Below are 21,451 nucleotides of genomic sequence, written 5' to 3'. Positions count from 1 at the left end.
GATTAGCCTGTGGATGGCATGGCTGAGCTCCCTAAAGTGTTGGTGTGGTGTGCTAATGTTACATGTTGTGCATGAAAGTAGAACAACAAACGTTGCTAGTTGTGTAGCGGGTGGTTGCCGTTGGTTACGTGTGACATTGTGCGTCCAACAACATTGATGGAAACATGTCGGCTTTGATGCAGGAAGCTAATGGCGGTCAGCGCTAATTAGCTTCTTAGCGGCGTGTGGTTGAACGTTTAAACATGTCCGCCATGTTTAAAAGTTGTATTGTTGCTTGGGGTGTAACTATTCATTTTGACATCCATCCCTTGAGTTAGCATCCAACAGGGAAGCTAATCTTGATTTATTGCTATCAGATTCCTATTGGGTTTTTTTCTATTAATGGATCAAATGAAAACAAATAAAGCAGTAGAAATATATTTAAGTTGATTTAAGTAAGCTAACAGTAGTTTTTTAAGTAAGCTAACAGTAGTTGTTTTTAAGTGAGCTAACAGTAGTTTTTTTCTATTAATGGATCAAATGAAAACAAATAAAGCAGTAGAAATATATTTAAGTTGATTTAAGTAAGCTAACAGTAGTTTTTTAAGTAAGCTAACAGTAGTTTTTTTCTATTAATGGATCAAATTAAAACAAATAAAGCAGTATAAATATATTTAAGTTGATTTAAGTAAGCTAACAGTAGTTTTTTAAGTAAGCTAACAGTAGTTGTTTTAAAGTGAACTAACAGTAGTTTTTTTCTATTAATGGATCAAATTAAAACAAATAAAGCAGTATAAATATATTTAAGTTGATTTAAGTAAGCTAACAGTAGTTGTTTTTAAGTGAGCTAACAGTAGTTTTTTTCTATTAAGGGATCAAATGAAAAGAAATAAAGCAGTAGAAATATATTTAAGTTGATTTAAGTAAGCTAACAGTAGTTTTTTAAGTAAGCTAACAGTAGTTGTTTTTAAGTGAGCTAACAGTAGTTTTTTTTCTATTAATGGATCAAATGAAAACAAATAAAGCAGTAGAAATATATTTAAGTTGATTTAAGTAAGCTAACAGTAGTTTTTTTCTATTAATGGATCAAATGAAAACAAATGAAGCAGTATAAATATATTTAAGTTGATTTAAGTAAGCTAACAGTAGCATTGCTATTTCAATGTTTGTGCCTAAATGCCTTAGAAAAATGTAACGATACAGGGTGTCCCCAAAGTATGTTTAAAATGTTACATTTAATATACACTTATTTTTTTATATTATAACATATGATATATATTTGTTGCTGTTTAAATTGTTATTGAAATATTGAACTTTTGTGATTTTAATTAAAAATGTTCATATTTGTTTGCAAAACGTATGTGATTTATACATCACGTGTACATTATATGTGCAGGGGAGTCCAAACTTTACCCAGTAAGCATCTGGACACTTAAACAAAAAATGCTAAAACGATGCTATGCTAACATGCTATGCTAACTCAACCATGCTAACATCTTTGTGTTTTCGCTTTCAAAGCTAATTAGGGTGGTGTTTAATGTCATATCTACAAGCCGAGGGCCAATAAAAAAGGAAACTTTGGACACCCGTGGTGTGTTATAAGAAATATTACGTTTATATTTTATATTTACATCCCAAATGATGAATGTTTGCACCCCTACTAGCTAGTGTGTGCCTTTCAATGTGCTAACATCTTTTGTTTGTTTCTTTAGCGTCTTTCCTCACGCCGCCCGTCTTGTCATGTTTGGCCGGCCAGGGGGGCAGGGGGGGGGTAATGTTGGGGGGGCACAGGGGTAGGGGGGGGACAGCTAATGTTGCTACGCTAACGCGAGGTGGACTGACTGGTAAGACGCTTGATTATTTACATTCTGCTATTGGCTCGCCAGACTCCGCCCACTGCAGCTTGGGCGGAGTCAATCAGCTGATTAGCCAACAGTCAGAGGTCTTCACACACACACACACACACACACATACACACACACACACACACACACACACACATACACACACACACACACACACACACACACACACACACACACACACACACACACACACACATACATGTCTTGCCTACTTTGTGTGGGTTGTGAGGGCCCCCCTTTCCACTATAGCTAGAATGATGAAAAAATATACATCTAGCCCTAGATGGGAGTAGAGAGTTGCAACTAGGGATGTCAGATAATGGCTTTTTGCCGATATCCAATATTCCGATATTGTCCAACTCTTTAATTACCGATACCGATATCAACCGATGCCGATATCAACCGATATATGCAGTCGTGGAATTAACACATTATTATTAGGGATGTCCGATAATGGCTTTTTGCCGATATTCCGATATTGTCCAACTCTTTAATTACCGATACCGATATCAACCGATACCGATATCAACCGATATATGCAGTCGTGGAATTAACACATTATTATTAGGGATGTCCAATAATGGCTTTTTGCCGATATCCGATATTCCGATATTGTCCAACTCTTTAATTACCGATACCGATATCAACCGATACCGATATCAACCGATATATGCAGTCGTGGAATTAACACATTATTATTAGGGATGTCCGATAATGGCTTTTTGCCGATATCCGATATTCCGATATTGTCCAACTCTTTAATTACCGGTACCGATATCAACCGATATCAACCGATATATGCAGTCGTGGAATTAACACATTATTATTAGGGATGTCCGATAATGGCTTTTTGTGATATCCGATATTCCGATATTGTCCAACTCTTTAATTACCGATACCGATATCAACCGATATATGCAGTCGTGGAATTAACACATTATTATTAGGGATGTCCGATAATGGCTTTTTGCCGATATCCGATATTCCGATATTGTCCAACTCTTTAATTACCGATACCGATATAAACCGATACCGATATCAACCGATATATGCAGTCGTGGAATTACCACATTATTATGCCTAATTTGGACAACCAGGTATGGTGAAGATAAGGTACTTTTTAAAAAAATTAATAAAATAAGATAAATAAATTTTAACAAAATTCTTGAATAAAAAAGAAAGTACAACAATATAAAAACAGTTACATAGAAACTAGTAATTAATGAAAATGAGTAAAATGAAGTGTTAAGGGTTAGTACTATTAGTGGACCAGCAGCACGCACAATCATGTGTGCTTACGGACTGTATCCCTTGCAGACTGTATTGATATATATTGATATATAATGTAGGAAGCAGAATATTGATAACAGAAAGAAACAACCCTTTTGTGTGAATGAGTGTAAATGGGGGAGGGAGGTTTTTTGGGTTGGTGCACTAATTGTAAGTGTATCTTGTGTTTTTTATGTGGATTTAATAAAAAAAAACAAAAAAAAAAACAACAACAACAACAAAAAAACGATACCGATAATTAAAAAAACGATACCGATAATTTCCTATGTTACATTTTAAAGCATTTATCGGACATCCCTAGTTGCAACCTCACTTCAGAATGCAAAACACACAAAGTAAAAAAAATATTTTACTTTTGTAGTTGTGAGGTTAAAAGATCCTCACAGAAAGGGTGTGGCTTGTCAAGTGTATGTCCACACAAGGATGGTGAGACAAGTGCACACACACACACACACACACACACACACACACACACACACACACACACACACACACACACACACACACACACACACACACACACACACGTACGCATCCAAAGGCCGCCGTGGCCTCTGGAACATTCCAAAGAAGCGTCTGACTGCTGGCTGATCCCTGCGGACCCTCGCCGTGGTCCGTGGTCGCCCTCTCCGAGACGTGGAGTCATGTGACGTCACGTGACTCCACGTCAGACGTCGCAGCCGTTTGCGTCCGCGGGAGCTTTCTGGCTTCCTGCCCTTTCACATTAAAAGCCTCCTCACCAGGCTGTGGGTCACATGTGCACGCCACACACATGACCCCGCCCACTTTCGTCACCAGGCACACCATGAACAATAACCATGCTAGCTGAGCAAATTCCTGCTAGCATTGGTAGCATTCTTCAGTCGCACACCAAACAATAACACATTTACACTGTTAGCAACTCAACATAGGGTTTTTTTATGGCCAATGCTAACACTGTTAGCAACTCAGCAGGTGTTTCCTGTGAGGGATGCTAAAAGTGTTAGCAACTCAGCAGGTGTTTGCTGTGGCCAATGCTAACAGTGTTAGCAACTCAGCAGGTGTTTGCTGTGGCCAATGCTAACACTGTTAGCAACTCAGCAGGTGTTTGCTGTGGCCAATGCTAACAGTGTTAGCAACTCAGCAGGTGTTTGCTGTGGCCAATGCTAACAGTGTTAGCAACTCAGCATGTGTTTCCTGTGAGGGATGCTAACACTGTTAGCAACTCAGCAGGTGTTTCCTGTGAGGGATGCTAACGGTGTTAGCAACTCAGCAGGTGTTTGCTGTGAGGGATGCTAACAGTGTTAGAAACTCAGCATGTGTTTGCTGTGGCCAATGCTAACACTGTTAGCAACTCAGCAGGTGTTTCCTGTGAGGGAAGCTAACAGTGTTAGCAACTCAGCATGTGTTTGCTGTGGCCAATGCTAACACTGTTAGCAACTCAGCAGGTGTTTCCTGTGAGGGATGCTAACACTGTTAGCAACTCAGCAGGTGTTTCCTGTGAGGGATGCTAACAGTGTTAGCAAATCAGCAGGTGTTTCCTGTGAGGGATGCTAACAGTGTTAGAAACTCAGCATGTGTTTGCTGTGGCCAATGCTAACACTGTTAGCAACTCGGCAGGTGTTTCCTGTGAGGGATGCTAACGGTGTTAGCAACTCAGCAGGTGTTTGCTGTGGCCAATGGTAACACTGTTAGCAACTCAGCATGTGTTTCCTGTGAGGGATGCTAACACTGTTAGCAACTCAGCAGGTGTTTGCTGTGGCCAATGCTAACACTGTTAGCAACTCAACATAGGGTTTTTTTTTATGGCCAATGCTTTCACTGTTAGCAACTCGGCAGGTGTTTTCTGTGAGGGATGCTAACAGTGTTAGCAACTCAGCATGTGTTTGCTGTGGCCAATGCTAACACTGTTAGCAACTCAGCAGGTGTTTCCTGTGAGGGAAGCTAACAGTGTTAGCAACTCAGCATGTGTTTGCTGTGGCCAATGCTAACACTGTTAGCAACTCAGCAGGTGTTTCCTGTGAGGGATGCTAACACTGTTAGCAACTCAGCAGGTGTTTCCTGTGAGGGATGCTAACAGTGTTAGCAACTCAACAGGTGTTTCCTGTGAGGGATGCTAACAGTGTTAGAAACTCAGCATGTGTTTGCTGTGGCCAATGCTAACACTGTTAGCAACTCAGCATGTGTTTCCTGTGAGGGATGCTAACGGTGTTAGCAACTCAGCAGGTGTTTGCTGTGGCCAATGCTAACACTGTTAGCAACTCAGCATGTGTTTGCTGTGGCCAATGCTAACACTGTTAGCAACTCAGCAGGTGTTTCCTGTGAGGGAAGCTAACAGTGTTAGCAACTCAGCATGTGTTTGCTGTGGCCAATGCTAACACTGTTAGCAACTCAGCAGGTGTTTCCTGTGAGGGATGCTAACACTGTTAGCAACTCAGCAGGTGTTTCCTGTGAGGGATGCTAACAGTGTTAGCAACTCAGCATGTGTTTGCTGTAGCCAATGCTAACACTGTTAGCAACTCAGCAGGTGTTTCCTGTGAGGGATGCTAACGGTGTTAGCAACTCAGCAGGTGTTTGCTGTGGCCAATGCTAACACTGTTAGCAACTCAGCAGGTGTTTCCTGTGACGGATGCTAACGGTGTTAGCAACTCAGCAGGTGTTTGCTGTGGCCAATGCTAACACTGTTAGCAACTCAGCAGGTGTTTCCTGTGAGGGATGCTAACAGTGTTAGCAACTCAGCAGGTGTTTGCTGTGTCCAATGCTAACACTGTTAGCAACTCAACATAAGGTTTTTTTTATGGCCAATGCTTTCACTGTTAGCAACTCGGCAGGTGTTTCCTGTGAGGGATGCTAACAGTGTTAGCAATTCAGCTTGTGTTTGCTGTGGCCAATGCTAACACTGTTAGCAACTCTGCAGGTGTTTGCTGTGGCCAATGCTAACACTGTTAGCAACTCAGCATGTGTTTCCTGTGGCCAATGCTAACACTGTTAGCAACTCAGCAGGTGTTTGCTGTGGCCAATGCTACCACTGTTAGCAACTCAGCATGTGTTTGCTGTGGCCAATGCTAACACTGTTAGCACCTCAGCAGGTGTTTCCTGTGAGGGATGCTAACAGTGTTAGCAACTCAGCATGTGTTTGCTGTGAGGGATGCTAACAGTGTTAGCAACTCAGCATGTGTTTGCTGTGGCCAATGCTAACACTGTTAGCACCTCAGCAGGTGTTTCCTGTGAGGGATGCTAACAGTGTTAGCAACTCAGCATGTGTTTGCTGTGGCCAATGCTAACACTGTTAGCACCTCAGCAGGTGTTTCCTGTGAGGGATGCTAACAGTGTTAGCAACTCAGCATGTGTTTGCTGTGGCCAATGCTAACACTGTTAGCACCTCAGCATGTGTTTGCTGTGGCCAATGCTAACACTGTTAGCACCTCAGCATGTGTTTGCTGTGGCCAATGCTAACACTGTTAGCACCTCAGCAGGTGTTTCCTGTGAGGGATGCTAACAGTGTTAGCAACTCAGCATGTGTTTGCTGTGGCCAATGCTAACACTGTTAGCACCTCAGCAGGTGTTTCCTGTGAGGGATGCTAACAGTGTTAGCAACTCAGCATGTGTTTGCTGTGGCCAATGCTAACACTGTTAGCACCTCAGCATGTGTTTGCTGTGGCCAATGCTAACACTGTTAGCACCTCAGCATGTGTTTGCTGTGGCCAATGCTAACACTGTTAGCAACTCAGCATGTGTTTGCTGTGGCCAATGCTAACACTGTTAGCACCTCAGCAGGTTTTTCCTGTGAGGGATGCTAACACTGTTAGCAACTCAGCATGTGTTCGCTGTGAGGGATGCTAACAGTGTTACCAACTCAGCATGTGTTTGCTGTGGCCAATGCTAACACTGTTAGCACCTCAGCAGGTGTTTCCTGTGAGGGATGCTAACAGTGTTAGCAACTCAGCATGTGTTTGCTGTGGCCAATGCTTACACTGTTAGCACCTCAGCAGGTGTTTCCTGTGAGGGATGCTAACACTGTTAGCACCTCAGCAGGTGTTTCCTGTGAGGGATGCTAACAGTGTTAGCACCTCAGCAGGTGTTTGCTGTGGCCAATGCTAACACTGTTAGCAACTCAGCATGTGTTTGCTGTGAGGGATGCTAACAGCGTTAGCAACTCAGCATGTGTTTGCCGTGGCCAATGCTAACACTGTTAGCAACTCGGCAGGTGTTTCCTGTGAGGGATGCTAACGGTGTTAGCAACTCAGCAGGTGTTTGCTGTGGCCAATGGTAACACTGTTAGCAACTCAGCATGTGTTTCCTGTGAGGGATGCTAACACTGTTAGCAACTCAGCAGGTGTTTGCTGTGGCCAATGCTAACACTGTTAGCAACTCAACATAGGGTTTTTTTTTATGGCCAATGCTTTCACTGTTAGCAACTCGGCAGGTGTTTTCTGTGAGGGATGCTAACAGTGTTAGCAACTCAGCATGTGTTTGCTGTGGCCAATGCTAACACTGTTAGCAACTCAGCAGGTGTTTCCTGTGAGGGAAGCTAACAGTGTTAGCAACTCAGCATGTGTTTGCTGTGGCCAATGCTAACACTGTTAGCAACTCAGCAGGTGTTTCCTGTGAGGGATGCTAACACTGTTAGCAACTCAGCAGGTGTTTGCTGTGGCCAATGCTTTCACTGTTAGCAACTCGGCAGGTGTTTTCTGTGAGGGATGCTAACAGTGTTAGCAACTCAGCATGTGTTTGCTGTGGCCAATGCTAACACTGTTAGCAACTCAGCAGGTGTTTCCTGTGAGGGAAGCTAACAGTGTTAGCAACTCAGCATGTGTTTGCTGTGGCCAATGCTAACACTGTTAGCAACTCAGCAGGTGTTTCCTGTGAGGGATGCTAACACTGTTAGCAACTCAGCAGGTGTTTCCTGTGAGGGATGCTAACAGTGTTAGCAACTCAACAGGTGTTTCCTGTGAGGGATGCTAACAGTGTTAGAAACTCAGCATGTGTTTGCTGTGGCCAATGCTAACACTGTTAGCAACTCAGCATGTGTTTCCTGTGAGGGATGCTAACGGTGTTAGCAACTCAGCAGGTGTTTGCTGTGGCCAATGCTAACACTGTTAGCAACTCAGCATGTGTTTGCTGTGGCCAATGCTAACACTGTTAGCAACTCAGCAGGTGTTTCCTGTGAGGGAAGCTAACAGTGTTAGCAACTCAGCATGTGTTTGCTGTGGCCAATGCTAACACTGTTAGCAACTCAGCAGGTGTTTCCTGTGAGGGATGCTAACACTGTTAGCAACTCAGCAGGTGTTTCCTGTGAGGGATGCTAACAGTGTTAGCAACTCAGCATGTGTTTGCTGTAGCCAATGCTAACACTGTTAGCAACTCAGCAGGTGTTTCCTGTGAGGGATGCTAACGGTGTTAGCAACTCAGCAGGTGTTTGCTGTGGCCAATGCTAACACTGTTAGCAACTCAGCAGGTGTTTCCTGTGACGGATGCTAACGGTGTTAGCAACTCAGCATGTGTTTGCTGTGGCCAATGCTAACACTGTTAGCAACTCAGCAGGTGTTTCCTGTGAGGGAAGCTAACAGTGTTAGCAACTCAGCATGTGTTTGCTGTGGCCAATGCTAACACTGTTAGCAACTCAGCAGGTGTTTCCTGTGAGGGATGCTAACACTGTTAGCAACTCAGCAGGTGTTTCCTGTGAGGGATGCTAACAGTGTTAGCAACTCAGCATGTGTTTGCTGTAGCCAATGCTAACACTGTTAGCAACTCAGCAGGTGTTTCCTGTGAGGGATGCTAACGGTGTTAGCAACTCAGCAGGTGTTTGCTGTGGCCAATGCTAACACTGTTAGCAACTCAGCAGGTGTTTCCTGTGACGGATGCTAACGGTGTTAGCAACTCAGCAGGTGTTTGCTGTGGCCAATGCTAACACTGTTAGCAACTCAGCAGGTGTTTCCTGTGAGGGATGCTAACAGTGTTAGCAACTCAGCAGGTGTTTGCTGTGTCCAATGCTAACACTGTTAGCAACTCAACATAAGGTTTTTTTTATGGCCAATGCTTTCACTGTTAGCAACTCGGCAGGTGTTTCCTGTGAGGGATGCTAACAGTGTTAGCAATTCAGCTTGTGTTTGCTGTGGCCAATGCTAACACTGTTAGCAACTCTGCAGGTGTTTGCTGTGGCCAATGCTAACACTGTTAGCAACTCAGCATGTGTTTCCTGTGGCCAATGCTAACACTGTTAGCAACTCAGCAGGTGTTTGCTGTGGCCAATGCTACCACTGTTAGCAACTCAGCATGTGTTTGCTGTGGCCAATGCTAACACTGTTAGCACCTCAGCAGGTGTTTCCTGTGAGGGATGCTAACAGTGTTAGCAACTCAGCATGTGTTTGCTGTGAGGGATGCTAACAGTGTTAGCAACTCAGCATGTGTTTGCTGTGGCCAATGCTAACACTGTTAGCACCTCAGCAGGTGTTTCCTGTGAGGGATGCTAACAGTGTTAGCAACTCAGCATGTGTTTGCTGTGGCCAATGCTAACACTGTTAGCACCTCAGCAGGTGTTTCCTGTGAGGGATGCTAACAGTGTTAGCAACTCAGCATGTGTTTGCTGTGGCCAATGCTAACACTGTTAGCACCTCAGCATGTGTTTGCTGTGGCCAATGCTAACACTGTTAGCACCTCAGCATGTGTTTGCTGTGGCCAATGCTAACACTGTTAGCACCTCAGCAGGTGTTTCCTGTGAGGGATGCTAACAGTGTTAGCAACTCAGCATGTGTTTGCTGTGGCCAATGCTAACACTGTTAGCACCTCAGCAGGTGTTTCCTGTGAGGGATGCTAACAGTGTTAGCAACTCAGCATGTGTTTGCTGTGGCCAATGCTAACACTGTTAGCACCTCAGCATGTGTTTGCTGTGGCCAATGCTAACACTGTTAGCACCTCAGCATGTGTTTGCTGTGGCCAATGCTAACACTGTTAGCAACTCAGCATGTGTTTGCTGTGGCCAATGCTAACACTGTTAGCACCTCAGCAGGTTTTTCCTGTGAGGGATGCTAACACTGTTAGCAACTCAGCATGTGTTCGCTGTGAGGGATGCTAACAGTGTTACCAACTCAGCATGTGTTTGCTGTGGCCAATGCTAACACTGTTAGCACCTCAGCAGGTGTTTCCTGTGAGGGATGCTAACAGTGTTAGCAACTCAGCATGTGTTTGCTGTGGCCAATGCTTACACTGTTAGCACCTCAGCAGGTGTTTCCTGTGAGGGATGCTAACACTGTTAGCACCTCAGCAGGTGTTTCCTGTGAGGGATGCTAACAGTGTTAGCACCTCAGCAGGTGTTTGCTGTGGCCAATGCTAACACTGTTAGCAACTCAGCATGTGTTTGCTGTGAGGGATGCTAACAGCGTTAGCAACTCAGCATGTGTTTGCCGTGGCCAATGCTAACACTGTTAGCAACTCAGCAGGTGTTTCCTGTGAGGGATGCTAACAGTGTTAGCAACTCAGCAGGTGTTTGCTGTGGCCAATGCTAACACTGTTAGCAACTCAGCAGGTGTTTGCTGTGGCCAATGCTAACACTGTTAGCAACTCAGCATGTGTTTGCTGTGGCCAATGCTAACACTGTTAGCAACTCAGCAGGTGTTTGCTGTGGCCAATGCTAACAATGTTAGCAACTCAGCAGGTGTTTGCTGTGGCCAATGCTAACACTGTTAGCAACTCAGCAGGTGTTTGCTGTGGCCAATGCTAACAATGTTAGCAACTCAGCATGTGTTTGCTGTGGCCAATGCTAACACTGTTAGCAACTCAGCAGAGGTTTTCCGTGGGGGATGCTAACACTGTTAGCAACTCGGCAGGTGTTTTTCTGTGAGGGATGCTAACAGCAGACGTAATGTTGGTGTGACAAAGTAGACCAAACGGCTGTGAACTCCCAGCATGCAGCAGTGTTAATGAAGGATGGTGTGTTTAATTAAGAATGGTGTGTTTAATGAAGGATGGTGTGTTTAATGAAGGATGGTGTGTTTAATGAAGGATGGTGTGTTTAATGAAGGATGGTGTGTTTAATTAAGAATGGTGTGTTTAATGAAGGATGGTGTGTTTAATGAAGGATGGTGTGTTTAATGAAGGATGGTGTGTTTAATTAAGAATGGTGTGTTTAATGAAGGATGGTGTGTTTAATTAAGAATGGTGTGTTTAATGAAGGATGGTGTGTTTAATGAAGGATGGTGTGTTTAATTAAGAATGGTGTGTTTAATGAAGGATGGTGTGTTTAATGAAGGATGGTGTGTTTAATGAAGGATGGTGTGTTTAATGAAGGATGGTGTGTTTAATGAAGGATGGTGTGTTTAATGAAGGATGGTGTGTTTAATTAAGAATGGTGTGTTTAATGAAGGATGGTGTGTTTAATGAAGGATGGTGTGTTTAATGAAGGATGGTGTGTTTAATTAAGAATGGTGTGTTTAATGAAGGATGGTGTGTTTAATGAAGGATGGTGTGTTTAATGAAGGATGGTGTGTTTAATTAAGAATGGTGTGTTTAATGAAGGATGGTGTGTTTAATGAAGGATGGTGTGTTTAATTAAGAATGGTGTGTTTAATGAAGGATGGTGTGTTTAATGAAGGATGGTGTGTTTAATGAAGGATGGTGTGTTTAATTAAGAATGGTGTGTTTAATGAAGGATGGTGTGTTTAATGAAGGATGGTGTGTTTAATGAAGGATGGTGTGTTTAATGAAGGATGGTGTGTTTAATGAAGGATGGTGTGTTTAATTAAGAATGGTGTGTTTAATGAAGGATGGTGTGTTTAATGAAGGATGGTGTGTTTAATGAAGGATGGTGTGTTTAATTAAGAATGGTGTGTTTAATGAAGGATGGTGTGTTTAATTAAGAATGGTGTGTTTAATGAAGGATGGTGTGTTTAATGAAGGATGGTGTGTTTAATTAAGAATGGTGTGTTTAATGAAGGATGGTGTGTTTAATGAAGGATGGTGTGTTTAATGAAGGATGGTGTGTTTAATTAAGAATGGTGTGTTTAATGAAGGATGGTGTGTTTAATGAAGGATGGTGTGTTTAATTAAGAATGGTGTGTTTAATGAAGGATGGTGTGTTTAATGAAGGATGGTGTGTTTAATTAAGAATGGTGTGTTTAATGAAGGATGGTGTGTTTAATTAAGAATGGTGTGTTTAATTAAGAATGGTGTGTTTAATGAAGGATAGTGTGTTTAATGAAGGATGGTGTGTTTAATTAAGAATGGTGTGTTTAATGAAGGATGGTGTGTTTAATGAAGGATGGTGTGTTTAATGAAGGATGGTGTGTTTAATTAAGAATGGTGTGTTTAATGAAGGATGGTGTGTTTAATGAAGGATGGTGTGTTTAATTAAGAATGGTGTGTTTAATGAAGGATAGTGTGTTTAATGAAGGATGGTGTGTTTAATTAAGAATGGTGTGTTTAATTAAGAATGGTGTGTTTAATGAAGGATGGTGTGTTTAATGAAGGATGGTGTGTTTAATGAAGGATGGTGTGTTTAATTAAGAATGGTGTGTTTAATGAAGGATGGTGTGTTTAATGAAGGATGGTGTGTTTAATTAAGAATGGTGTGTTTAATGAAGGATGGTGTGTTTAATGAAGGATGGTGTGTTTAATGAAGGATGGTGTGTTTAATTAAGAATGGTGTGTTTAATGAAGGATAGTGTGTTTAATTAAGAATGGTGTGTTTAATGAAGGATGGTGTGTTTAATGAAGGATGGTGTGTTTAATGAAGGATGGTGTGTTTAATGAAGGATGGTGTGTTTAATTAAGAATGGTGTGTTTAATGAAGGATGGTGTGTTTAATTAAGAATGGTGTGTTTAATTAAGAATGGTGTGTTTAATGAAGGATGGTGTGTTTAATGAAGGATGGTGTGTTTAATTAAGAATGGTGTGTTTAATGAAGGATAGTGTGTTTAATTAAGAATGGTGTGTTTAATGAAGGATGGTGTGTTTAATTAAGAATGGTGTGTTTAATTAAGAATGGTGTGTTTAATGAAGGATGGTGTGTTTAATGAAGGATGGTGTGTTTAATGAAGGATGGTGTGTTTAATTAAGAATGGTGTGTTTAATTAAGAATGGTGTGTTTAATGAAGGATGGTGTGTTTAATGAAGGATGGTGTGTTTAATGAAGAATGGTGTGTTTAATGAAGGATGGTGTGTTTAATTAAGAATGGTGTGTTTAATGAAGGATGGTGTGTTTAATTAAGAATGGTGTGTTTAATGAAGGATGGTGTGTTTAATGAAGGATGGTGTGTTTAATGGAGGATGGTGTGTTTAATTAAGATTGGTGTGTTTAATGAAGGATGGTGTGTTTAATGAAGGATGGTGTGTTTAATGAAGGATGGTGTGTTTAATGAAGGATGGTGTGTTTAATGAAGGATGGTGTGTTTAATTAAGAATGGTGTGTTTAATGAAGGATGGTGTGCTTAATGAAGAATGGTGTGTTTAATGAAGGATAGTGTGTTTAATGAAGGATGGTGAGGACAGGTGTGTAATGTGTGTGTGTGTGTGTGCGTGGGGGTGTGCATGCAGGCCTGCTAGGTCTGCAGCTGATTAATGGTAAGAACGAGTCGGCCCACATCATGGACGCCGTGGCGGTGGTGGCACAGTCGCTCCAGGAGCTCCTGGAGAAGGAGAACATCACGGAGCCACCACGGGGCTGCGTTGGAAACACCAACATCTGGAGGACGGGGCCCCTCTTCAAAAGGTACGCCGCGTAGGAAGTCACCTGACTTGGTCAACACGCCTCGGACTTAGGAAGTCACCTGACCTGGTCAACATGTTGCTGGCGTGTGATTGGCTGTCAGGGTGCTGATGGCATCAAAGTATCCTGAAGGCCTGACTGGACGGATCGAGTTTAACGACGATGGCGACCGTCGCTTCGCTACCTACAGCATCCTTAACTACCTGCAGAAACCTGGACGCCTCGTCCCTGTCGGAGTCTTCAACGGATCACAAGTAATCACACCTGCTAACCAACAATCACACCTGCTAACTAACAATCACACCTGCTAACCAACAATCACACCTGCTAACTAACAATCACACCTGCTAACCAACAATCACACCTGCTAACCAACAATCACACCTGCTAACTAACAATCACACCTGCTAACTAACAATCACACCTGCTAACCAACAATCACACCTGCTAACCAACAATCACATCTGCTAACCAACAATCACACCTGCTAACCAACAATCACACCTGCTAACCAACAATCACATCTGCTAACCAACAATCACACCTGCTAACTAACAATCACACCTGCTAACCAACAATCACACCTGCTAACTAACAATCACACCTGCTAACCAACAATCACACCTGCTAACCAACAATCACATCTGCTAACCAACAATCACACCTGCTAACCAACAATCACACCTGCTAACCAACAATCACATCTGCTAACCAACAATCACATCTGCTAACCAACAATCACACCTGCTAACCAACAATCACACCTGCTAACCAACAATCACATCTGCTAACCAACAATCACACCTGCTAACCAACAATCACACCTGCTAACCAACAATCACATCTGCTAACCAGCAATCACACCTGCTAACCAGCAATCACACCTGCTAACCAACAATCACACCTGCTAACCAGCAATCACACCTGCTAACTAACAATCACACCTGCTAACCAACAATCACATCTGCTAACCAACAATCACACCTGCTAACCAACAATCACATCTGCTAACCAACAATCACACCTGCTAACCAACAATCACATCTGCTAACCAACAATCACACCTGCTAACCAACAATCACACCTGCTAACCAACAATCACATCTGCTAACCAGCAATCACACCTGCTAACCAGCAATCACACCTGCTAACCAACAATCACATCTGCTAACCAGCAATCACACCTGCTAACTAACAATCACACCTGCTAACCAACAATCACATCTGCTAACCAACAATCACACCTGCTAACCAACAATCACATCTGCTAACCAACGATCACACCTGCTAACTAACAATCACACCTGCTAACCAGCAATCACACCTGCTAACTAACAATCATATATGCTAACAATCGTACATGCTAACTAACAATCATACCTGAAAACTGACACTCATTCCTGCTGACAATCAACCATACATGCTAACTAACAATCGTACATGCTAACTAACAATCATACCTGCTAACCAGCAATCACACCTGCTAACCAGCAATCACACCTGCTAACCAACAATCACATCTGCTAACCAGCAATCACACCTGCTAACTAACAATCACACCTGCTAACCAACAATCACATCTGCTAACTAACAATCACACCTGCTAACCAACAATCACATCTGCTAACCAACAATCACACCTGCTAACCAACAATCACATCTGCTAACCAACGATCACACCTGCTAACTAACAATCACACCTGCTAACCAGCAATCACACCTGCTAACTAACAATCATATATGCTAACAATCGTACATGCTAACTAACAATCATACCTGAAAACTGACACTCATTCCTGCTGACAATCAACCATACATGCTAACTAACAATCGTACATGCTAACTAACAATCATACCTGCTAACAATCATACCTGCTAACTAACAATCATACCTGCTAACTAACAATCATACCTGAAAACTGACACTCATTCCTGCTGACAATCAACCATACATGCTAACTAACAATCGTACATGCTAACTAACAATCATACCTGCTAACAATCATACCTGCTAACTAACAATCATACCTGCTAACAATCGTACCTGCTAACTGACAATCATACCTACTAACAATCATACTTGCTAACTAACAATCATACCTGCTAACAATCGTACATGCTAACTAACAATCATACCTGCTAACAATAATACCTGCTAACTAACAATCATACCTGCTAACAGTCGTACATTTTAGATTTAGATTTAGATTTATTGGTCCCCGTTGGGGAATTCATTGTCACTGCCGCACATTTAAACAATAGACATTACACATGACGAAACAAAAATAACACAAAGACATCATACATGACCAACACATTTACGGGCTTGTCAGACAGGTCGGCCGGGCCTGCTGTTAATGGCGGCTATAGCTGTAGGGATAAGGCTTTTCCTGAGGCGGGCCCTCCGGAATTTGATGGTTTTGTACCTGCGCCCTGATGGTAGTGGGATGATGTATTGGTGTAGTGGGTGAGTCATATCCTGGACTATCGTGTTTGCCAGTCGAGTGATGGACCTGTGGTTTGGATCTGAAATGTTGGGTGTGGGTAGGCCGAGGATTTTAGCTGCTATGTTTGTAATGCGTGTGAGTTTGGTCCGGTTGGTTCCAGAAAGCATGGTGAACAAACATGTGGAACAGTACATAAGGATGGTGAACAAACATGTGGAACAGTACATAAGGATGGGTTGAACAATGCTTTGGTAAAGTAATAACAGGAGGTGAGGTGCAACGTATAGTCCTTTAGGTTTACGGATTGGCTGACAGTCTTTGTTGACTTCTTTTTTGAATGTCCGTGGTGTGCTGATCAAAGGTGAGTTTATTGTCCAAGGTTACGCCCCGGTATTTAAAAGTGTCAACTGTTTGAACTGTGTGTGTGTTTATGATGATGGGGTTCTGAGGTGGGCAGCACGGTGGCAGAGGGGTTAGTGCGTCTGCCTCACAATACGAAGGTCCTGAGTAGTCGAGAGTTCAATCCCGGCCTCGGGATCTTTCTGTGTGGAGTTTGCATGTTCTCCCCGTGACTGCGTGGGTTCCCTCTGGGTACTCCGGCTTCCTCCCACCTCCAAAGACATGCACCTGGGGATAGGCCCCTCCCACCTCCAAAGACATGCACCTGGGGATAGGCCCCTCCCACCTCCAAAGACATGCACCTGGGGATAGGTTGATTGGCAACACTAAATGGTCCCTAGTGTGTGAATGTGAGTGTGAATGTTGTCTGTCTATCTGTGTTGGCCCTGCGATGAGCTGGCGACTTGTCCAGGGTGTACCCCGCCTCCCGCCCGATTGTAGCTGAGATAGGCTCCAGCGCCCCCCGCGACCCCGAAGGGAATAAGCGGTAGTAAATGGATGGATGGATGGATGGATGGATGGGGTTCTGAGGTGAGGGGGGGTTGAACCATATTACTTCTGTTTTATTGACATTGATTTCCAGATAACTGGCTGTGCATGACTCTGTGAAATGTTGGACTGTGTTATGATAGTCCAGGATGGATTGACTGTTGGAGAGGAGTGCGAGAATGGCTGTGTCATCTGAGTATTTGAAGTATGTTGTGGTGGGTGAGATGTCATTGGTGTAGAGTGTGTACAGGAAAGGGCTCAACACGGTGTTGATGGTAAGCATCGGGGATGTGTTTGAGCCCACCCTTACTGCTTGCAGTCGGTCGGTGAGGAAGTTGTGGGCGATGTGGATCAGCTGAGGGGGGATGTTGAGCTGGTGTAGTTTCCGGATCAGTAGATGCTTCTGTAGGGAGTTGAAGGCGGAGCTGAAGTCCACAAAGAGGATCCTGGCAAAGTTGCCTGGGGAGTCCAGATGCTGGAGGAGGAGATGCAGCAGGCAGGCCACACCACCTGCATCTTCTGTGCCCCTCCTGGCCCTGTAGGCAAATTGGAGGGGGTGCAGGTGTGGGGTGACAACTGGAAGGATGATGTCAAGCAGCAGTTTCTCCAGGCACTTCATAATTATGGATGTGAGGGCTATGGGGCGGTAATGGTTGAGTTCTGTGGGTCTGGATTTCTTCGGTACTGGGATGATGGTTGCAGTTTTCCACAGTGTGGGTATTGTTGCAGTCCGGTAGCATTGACAGAAGAGTGAGTGTAGGATAGGGGAGAGCTCTATGGCACAGTCCCTGATCACCCTGGCTGGAATGCCATCAGGCCCTGGTGCCTTGCCTGGTTTGCAGCGGCTCAGCTGGCGCTGTACTTCCTCTTCTGTGAAGGGGGCCGGTTCCTCTGGGTCTGGTGGTGGGAGGGCTCTCAGCAGGTCCTGACACTCTGGTGAGCCTGGTGGTGGGAGGGCTCTCAGTAGGTCCTGACACTCTGGTGAGAAGTCCAAATGATCAAAACGGGTAAAAAATGTGTTTAGGTCTTTAGAGAGGGTTTCCGGGTCACTGACAGTGCATGATGTTTTTGTTTGGCATCCTGTCAGGGTTTTCACCTTCTGGAAGGCCTGCTTGGTGTTTATGTTGCTGAATTCAGTTTCCAGTTTGTTTTTGTACTTCAGTTTTGCTTGAAATACTTTGTTTTTTAAATTCCTATTTTTTGCCTTGAGGCTTGCCCAGTCCTGTTGCCTGAAGGATTTATGTTTTTCCCTCAGGCTCTTTTTTAATTGTGGGGTAATCCATGGTTTGGAGTTGGGATAAATATGTATTGCTTTGGTTGGTATTGTGGAGCTGATGCAGAACTTGATGTAGTCTGTAATGACAGAGACCCCGCCTGTCATTCAGACTACCAGCAAAAATGGTGCATGCTAACTAACAATCATACTTGTGTCACACCGCGGTGAGGGATGTCTTGTCTTGGTTTTTTTCTGTCTTGTGATTTTCATGTTTTATTTTGAAAAGTAACTCTCCTCTCGTTTCAGGTCACTTGCCCTTCCTTTTGTGTCATCAGTCTGACGTCATCCCTGTTCCCTGATTGTTTCCACCTGTTCCCTATTACCCTCATGTGTCTTATAAGCCCACTCCTTCCTTTGTTCTGTGCCAGATTGTTTCGTTCATTCGTACTTTCCAGCGTCTACGTCCATGTCCATGTCCTTGCCTTGTATCCAGTCTATGTTCCATGTTCTTCAATCCCTTCGTGGCTATTTTGAGTTTTCCTTTTTCCTCCTCAGCAGAGTGATTTTTTGTTATTGACTTTATTCAGCCGAAGTGGTAAGTTATTAGTTAAATTCCTCAATTTTTGAGTGACTATTTTTGTTAAACTTTATTAAATAAGATAGTGTAGAATTGTTCATAGCTGTTGTTTATTCCTCCCGTTGGAGCGTTTTTTTGTTTATACATTTTATAGCATTTACTGCGCCAATTATTAGTTCGTCTTTGGTTTTGTGTTTTCCTCCGTTCGGAGTGATTTTCAGTTGTTCCTATTTTTTGGAACCTTTTTCATCGAGTAGTTTTTTTTGGTTAATTATAGTATTGTATTCCTTGACTTTGGAGGTGAAAGGAAGCTGCCAAAATAAAAGCCTGTCAAGTTCCCTACTCCCTAGTCCAATCCTTTTACCAAGCCCTGACAACTTGAAAACTGACACTCATTCCTGCTGACAATCAACCGTACATGCTAACTAACAACTGTACTTGCTAACTAACAATCATTCATGCTAACTAACAATCGTACTTGCTAACTAACAATCGTACATGCTAACTAACAACTGTACTTGCTAACTAACAATCGTACATGCTAACTAACAATCGTACTTGCTAACTAACAATCGTACATGCTAACTAACAACTGTACTTGCTAACTAACAATCGTACTTGCTAACTAAAATGACACTAGCAAATGAAACATCACAAACACGACAACATGTACTAACTATATTCATGAGGTGTCATAAGCGCTGTATTAACTTTTGTTGTGTGCATGTGCGTGTGCGTGTGCGTGTGCGTGTGCGTGTGTGTGTGTGTGTGTGTGTGTGTGTGTGTGTGTGTGTGTGTCTCAGGTGGTGATGAACCCCCAGAAGAAGATCATCTGGCCTGGTGGGGAGACAGAGAGGCCAGTAGGTTATCAGATGTCAACCAAGCTGAAGGTAGGCAACACAACTGTGACAATGGTATTGTTTCACAATGCTGGAACTGTACACGTGTGTGTACATGTGTGTGTACGTGTGTGTACATGTGTGTGTGTGTTCTGGCAATGTAAATGAGTTTGTGTGTGTTTGTGTGTGTGTTCTGGCAATGCTTACTTAATGGGGACCTGGCTCTGTTTACACCAGGGGTCTCAAACTCAATTTACCTGGGGGCCATTGGATGCAGAAACTGGTTGAGGCTGGCCCGCAAGAAAAGATTTCTTTAAAAAAATCTAACATGCACTTTTTAATGAATTCACCTTCTTTGAATGGCTTTCCCGCCCTAGCAAGCATCTCACTCACCATGTAGCTAGCTTTGACTGCTGCATCGCTCTTTTCGCTTGCTTTCTTGACGAAATCTTGTTGCCTCAGTAGACTGCTTTTAAAATGTGCAACCCGGTTCACTCTCTCATCTCCCGGGTATTTTGCATACTCCTCAGCACGTCTAGTTGTATAATGACGTTTCAAATTGTATTCCTTGTGCACCGCAACTTTCTCCGTGAGGTGTATATTTCTTCTTTTGTTTTTTTTTGTTCGGTTTGTACTCCATGAAATTTTGCACTTCTTGTGTTTTTTTGTGTGTTTTTTTTGTTTGTTTTCATTATATTTGGATGTAATTGTTGGTTTATATAGCATTAAGTAAGACTGCGTATTATGTTGAAGGGGGCAGAAAAATATACGATTTTTCTTCATCCTGCTCCTTCTCAGGCATTGGTGTGTAAATGTATAATTGAATAATTGAGGTATAATTGTCTATCGATCAAAGATGCACATCAATGAAGGAGATAAATAAAAATGAAATGAAATGAAATAAGACACGTCGGGGTGCCCCTGTGCTCAACAAAGAAATATTGCATCAAAAATCGTCTCTGTCTGGAGCCAACGGGAGGGGGGGGGTCTCGCCGTGGAGTTTACAGTTACGGTAGCACAATTAGCCCCGAACGGGCTAACATCACCACTAACGTGTTACACGTCTGATTCGCCCAGCGACTCTCTGTCGGAGTATCAGCGCTGGGGTCCAGGGCACCACACTTTTGTATTGTCGCTCGCTCCTTCGAGTGCTTTGGAAGTCTTCCCCGCCCGGACTGTTTACAACGGGGGCGGGAGCGAGCAGGCGGGCGAGCGAGGGAGGCAGGGAGGGAGGGAGGGAAGAGCATGTGCGGGTGTCGTGGAAAAGCGGCAAAATGTTTCTCTGCTTGCATCACATCACGCAAGTGACGTCAATGCATACTTGCCAACCTTGAGACCTCTGAATTCGGGAGATGGGGGGAGGGGGGGGGTTAAGGTGGGTGTGGGGGGGGGTGAGGTGGGCGGGGTTGGGGGTAGCGGGGGTGTTTTTGTAGCCAGGAAGAGTTAGGGCTGCAAAAGGATTCTGGGTATTTGTTCTGTTGTGTTTATGTTGTGTTTAGGTGTGGATGTTCTCCCGAAATGTGTTTGTCATTCTTGTTTGGTGTGGGTTCACAGTGTGGCGCATATTTGTAACAGTGTTAAAAAATAAATAATATAAAATATGACCACCCTCAGTGTGACATGTATGGCTGTTCCTCAAGTATGTCTTGCAATACCTTGCGTGTGTCTG

At 43.4% G+C, this 21,451-nt stretch overlaps 1 protein-coding gene across 3 annotated transcripts in view; it reads left to right on the top strand.

The window, feature by feature from the left end:
* Positions 1 to 21,451, top strand: part of LOC133632692 (glutamate receptor ionotropic, NMDA 1-like) — a 49,956-nt gene that overhangs the window by 16,231 nt on the left and 12,274 nt on the right. For all 3 annotated transcript variants that reach the window (XM_062025276.1, XM_062025274.1, XM_062025275.1), the window contains 3 exons: positions 13,644 to 13,818; positions 13,919 to 14,069; positions 19,747 to 19,833. In XM_062025276.1, the coding sequence (XP_061881260.1) occupies positions 13,644 to 13,818; positions 13,919 to 14,069; positions 19,747 to 19,833 (413 nt within the window). The remainder of the gene's footprint in view (positions 1 to 13,643; positions 13,819 to 13,918; positions 14,070 to 19,746; positions 19,834 to 21,451) is intronic.

This window comes from Entelurus aequoreus, linkage group LG17, assembly GCF_033978785.1.
Source record: "Entelurus aequoreus isolate RoL-2023_Sb linkage group LG17, RoL_Eaeq_v1.1, whole genome shotgun sequence".
NCBI lineage: Eukaryota > Metazoa > Chordata > Actinopteri > Syngnathiformes > Syngnathidae > Entelurus > Entelurus aequoreus.
Note: the sequence above shows the minus strand (reverse complement) of the source record. Positions and strands in the feature narration are given on the sequence as shown.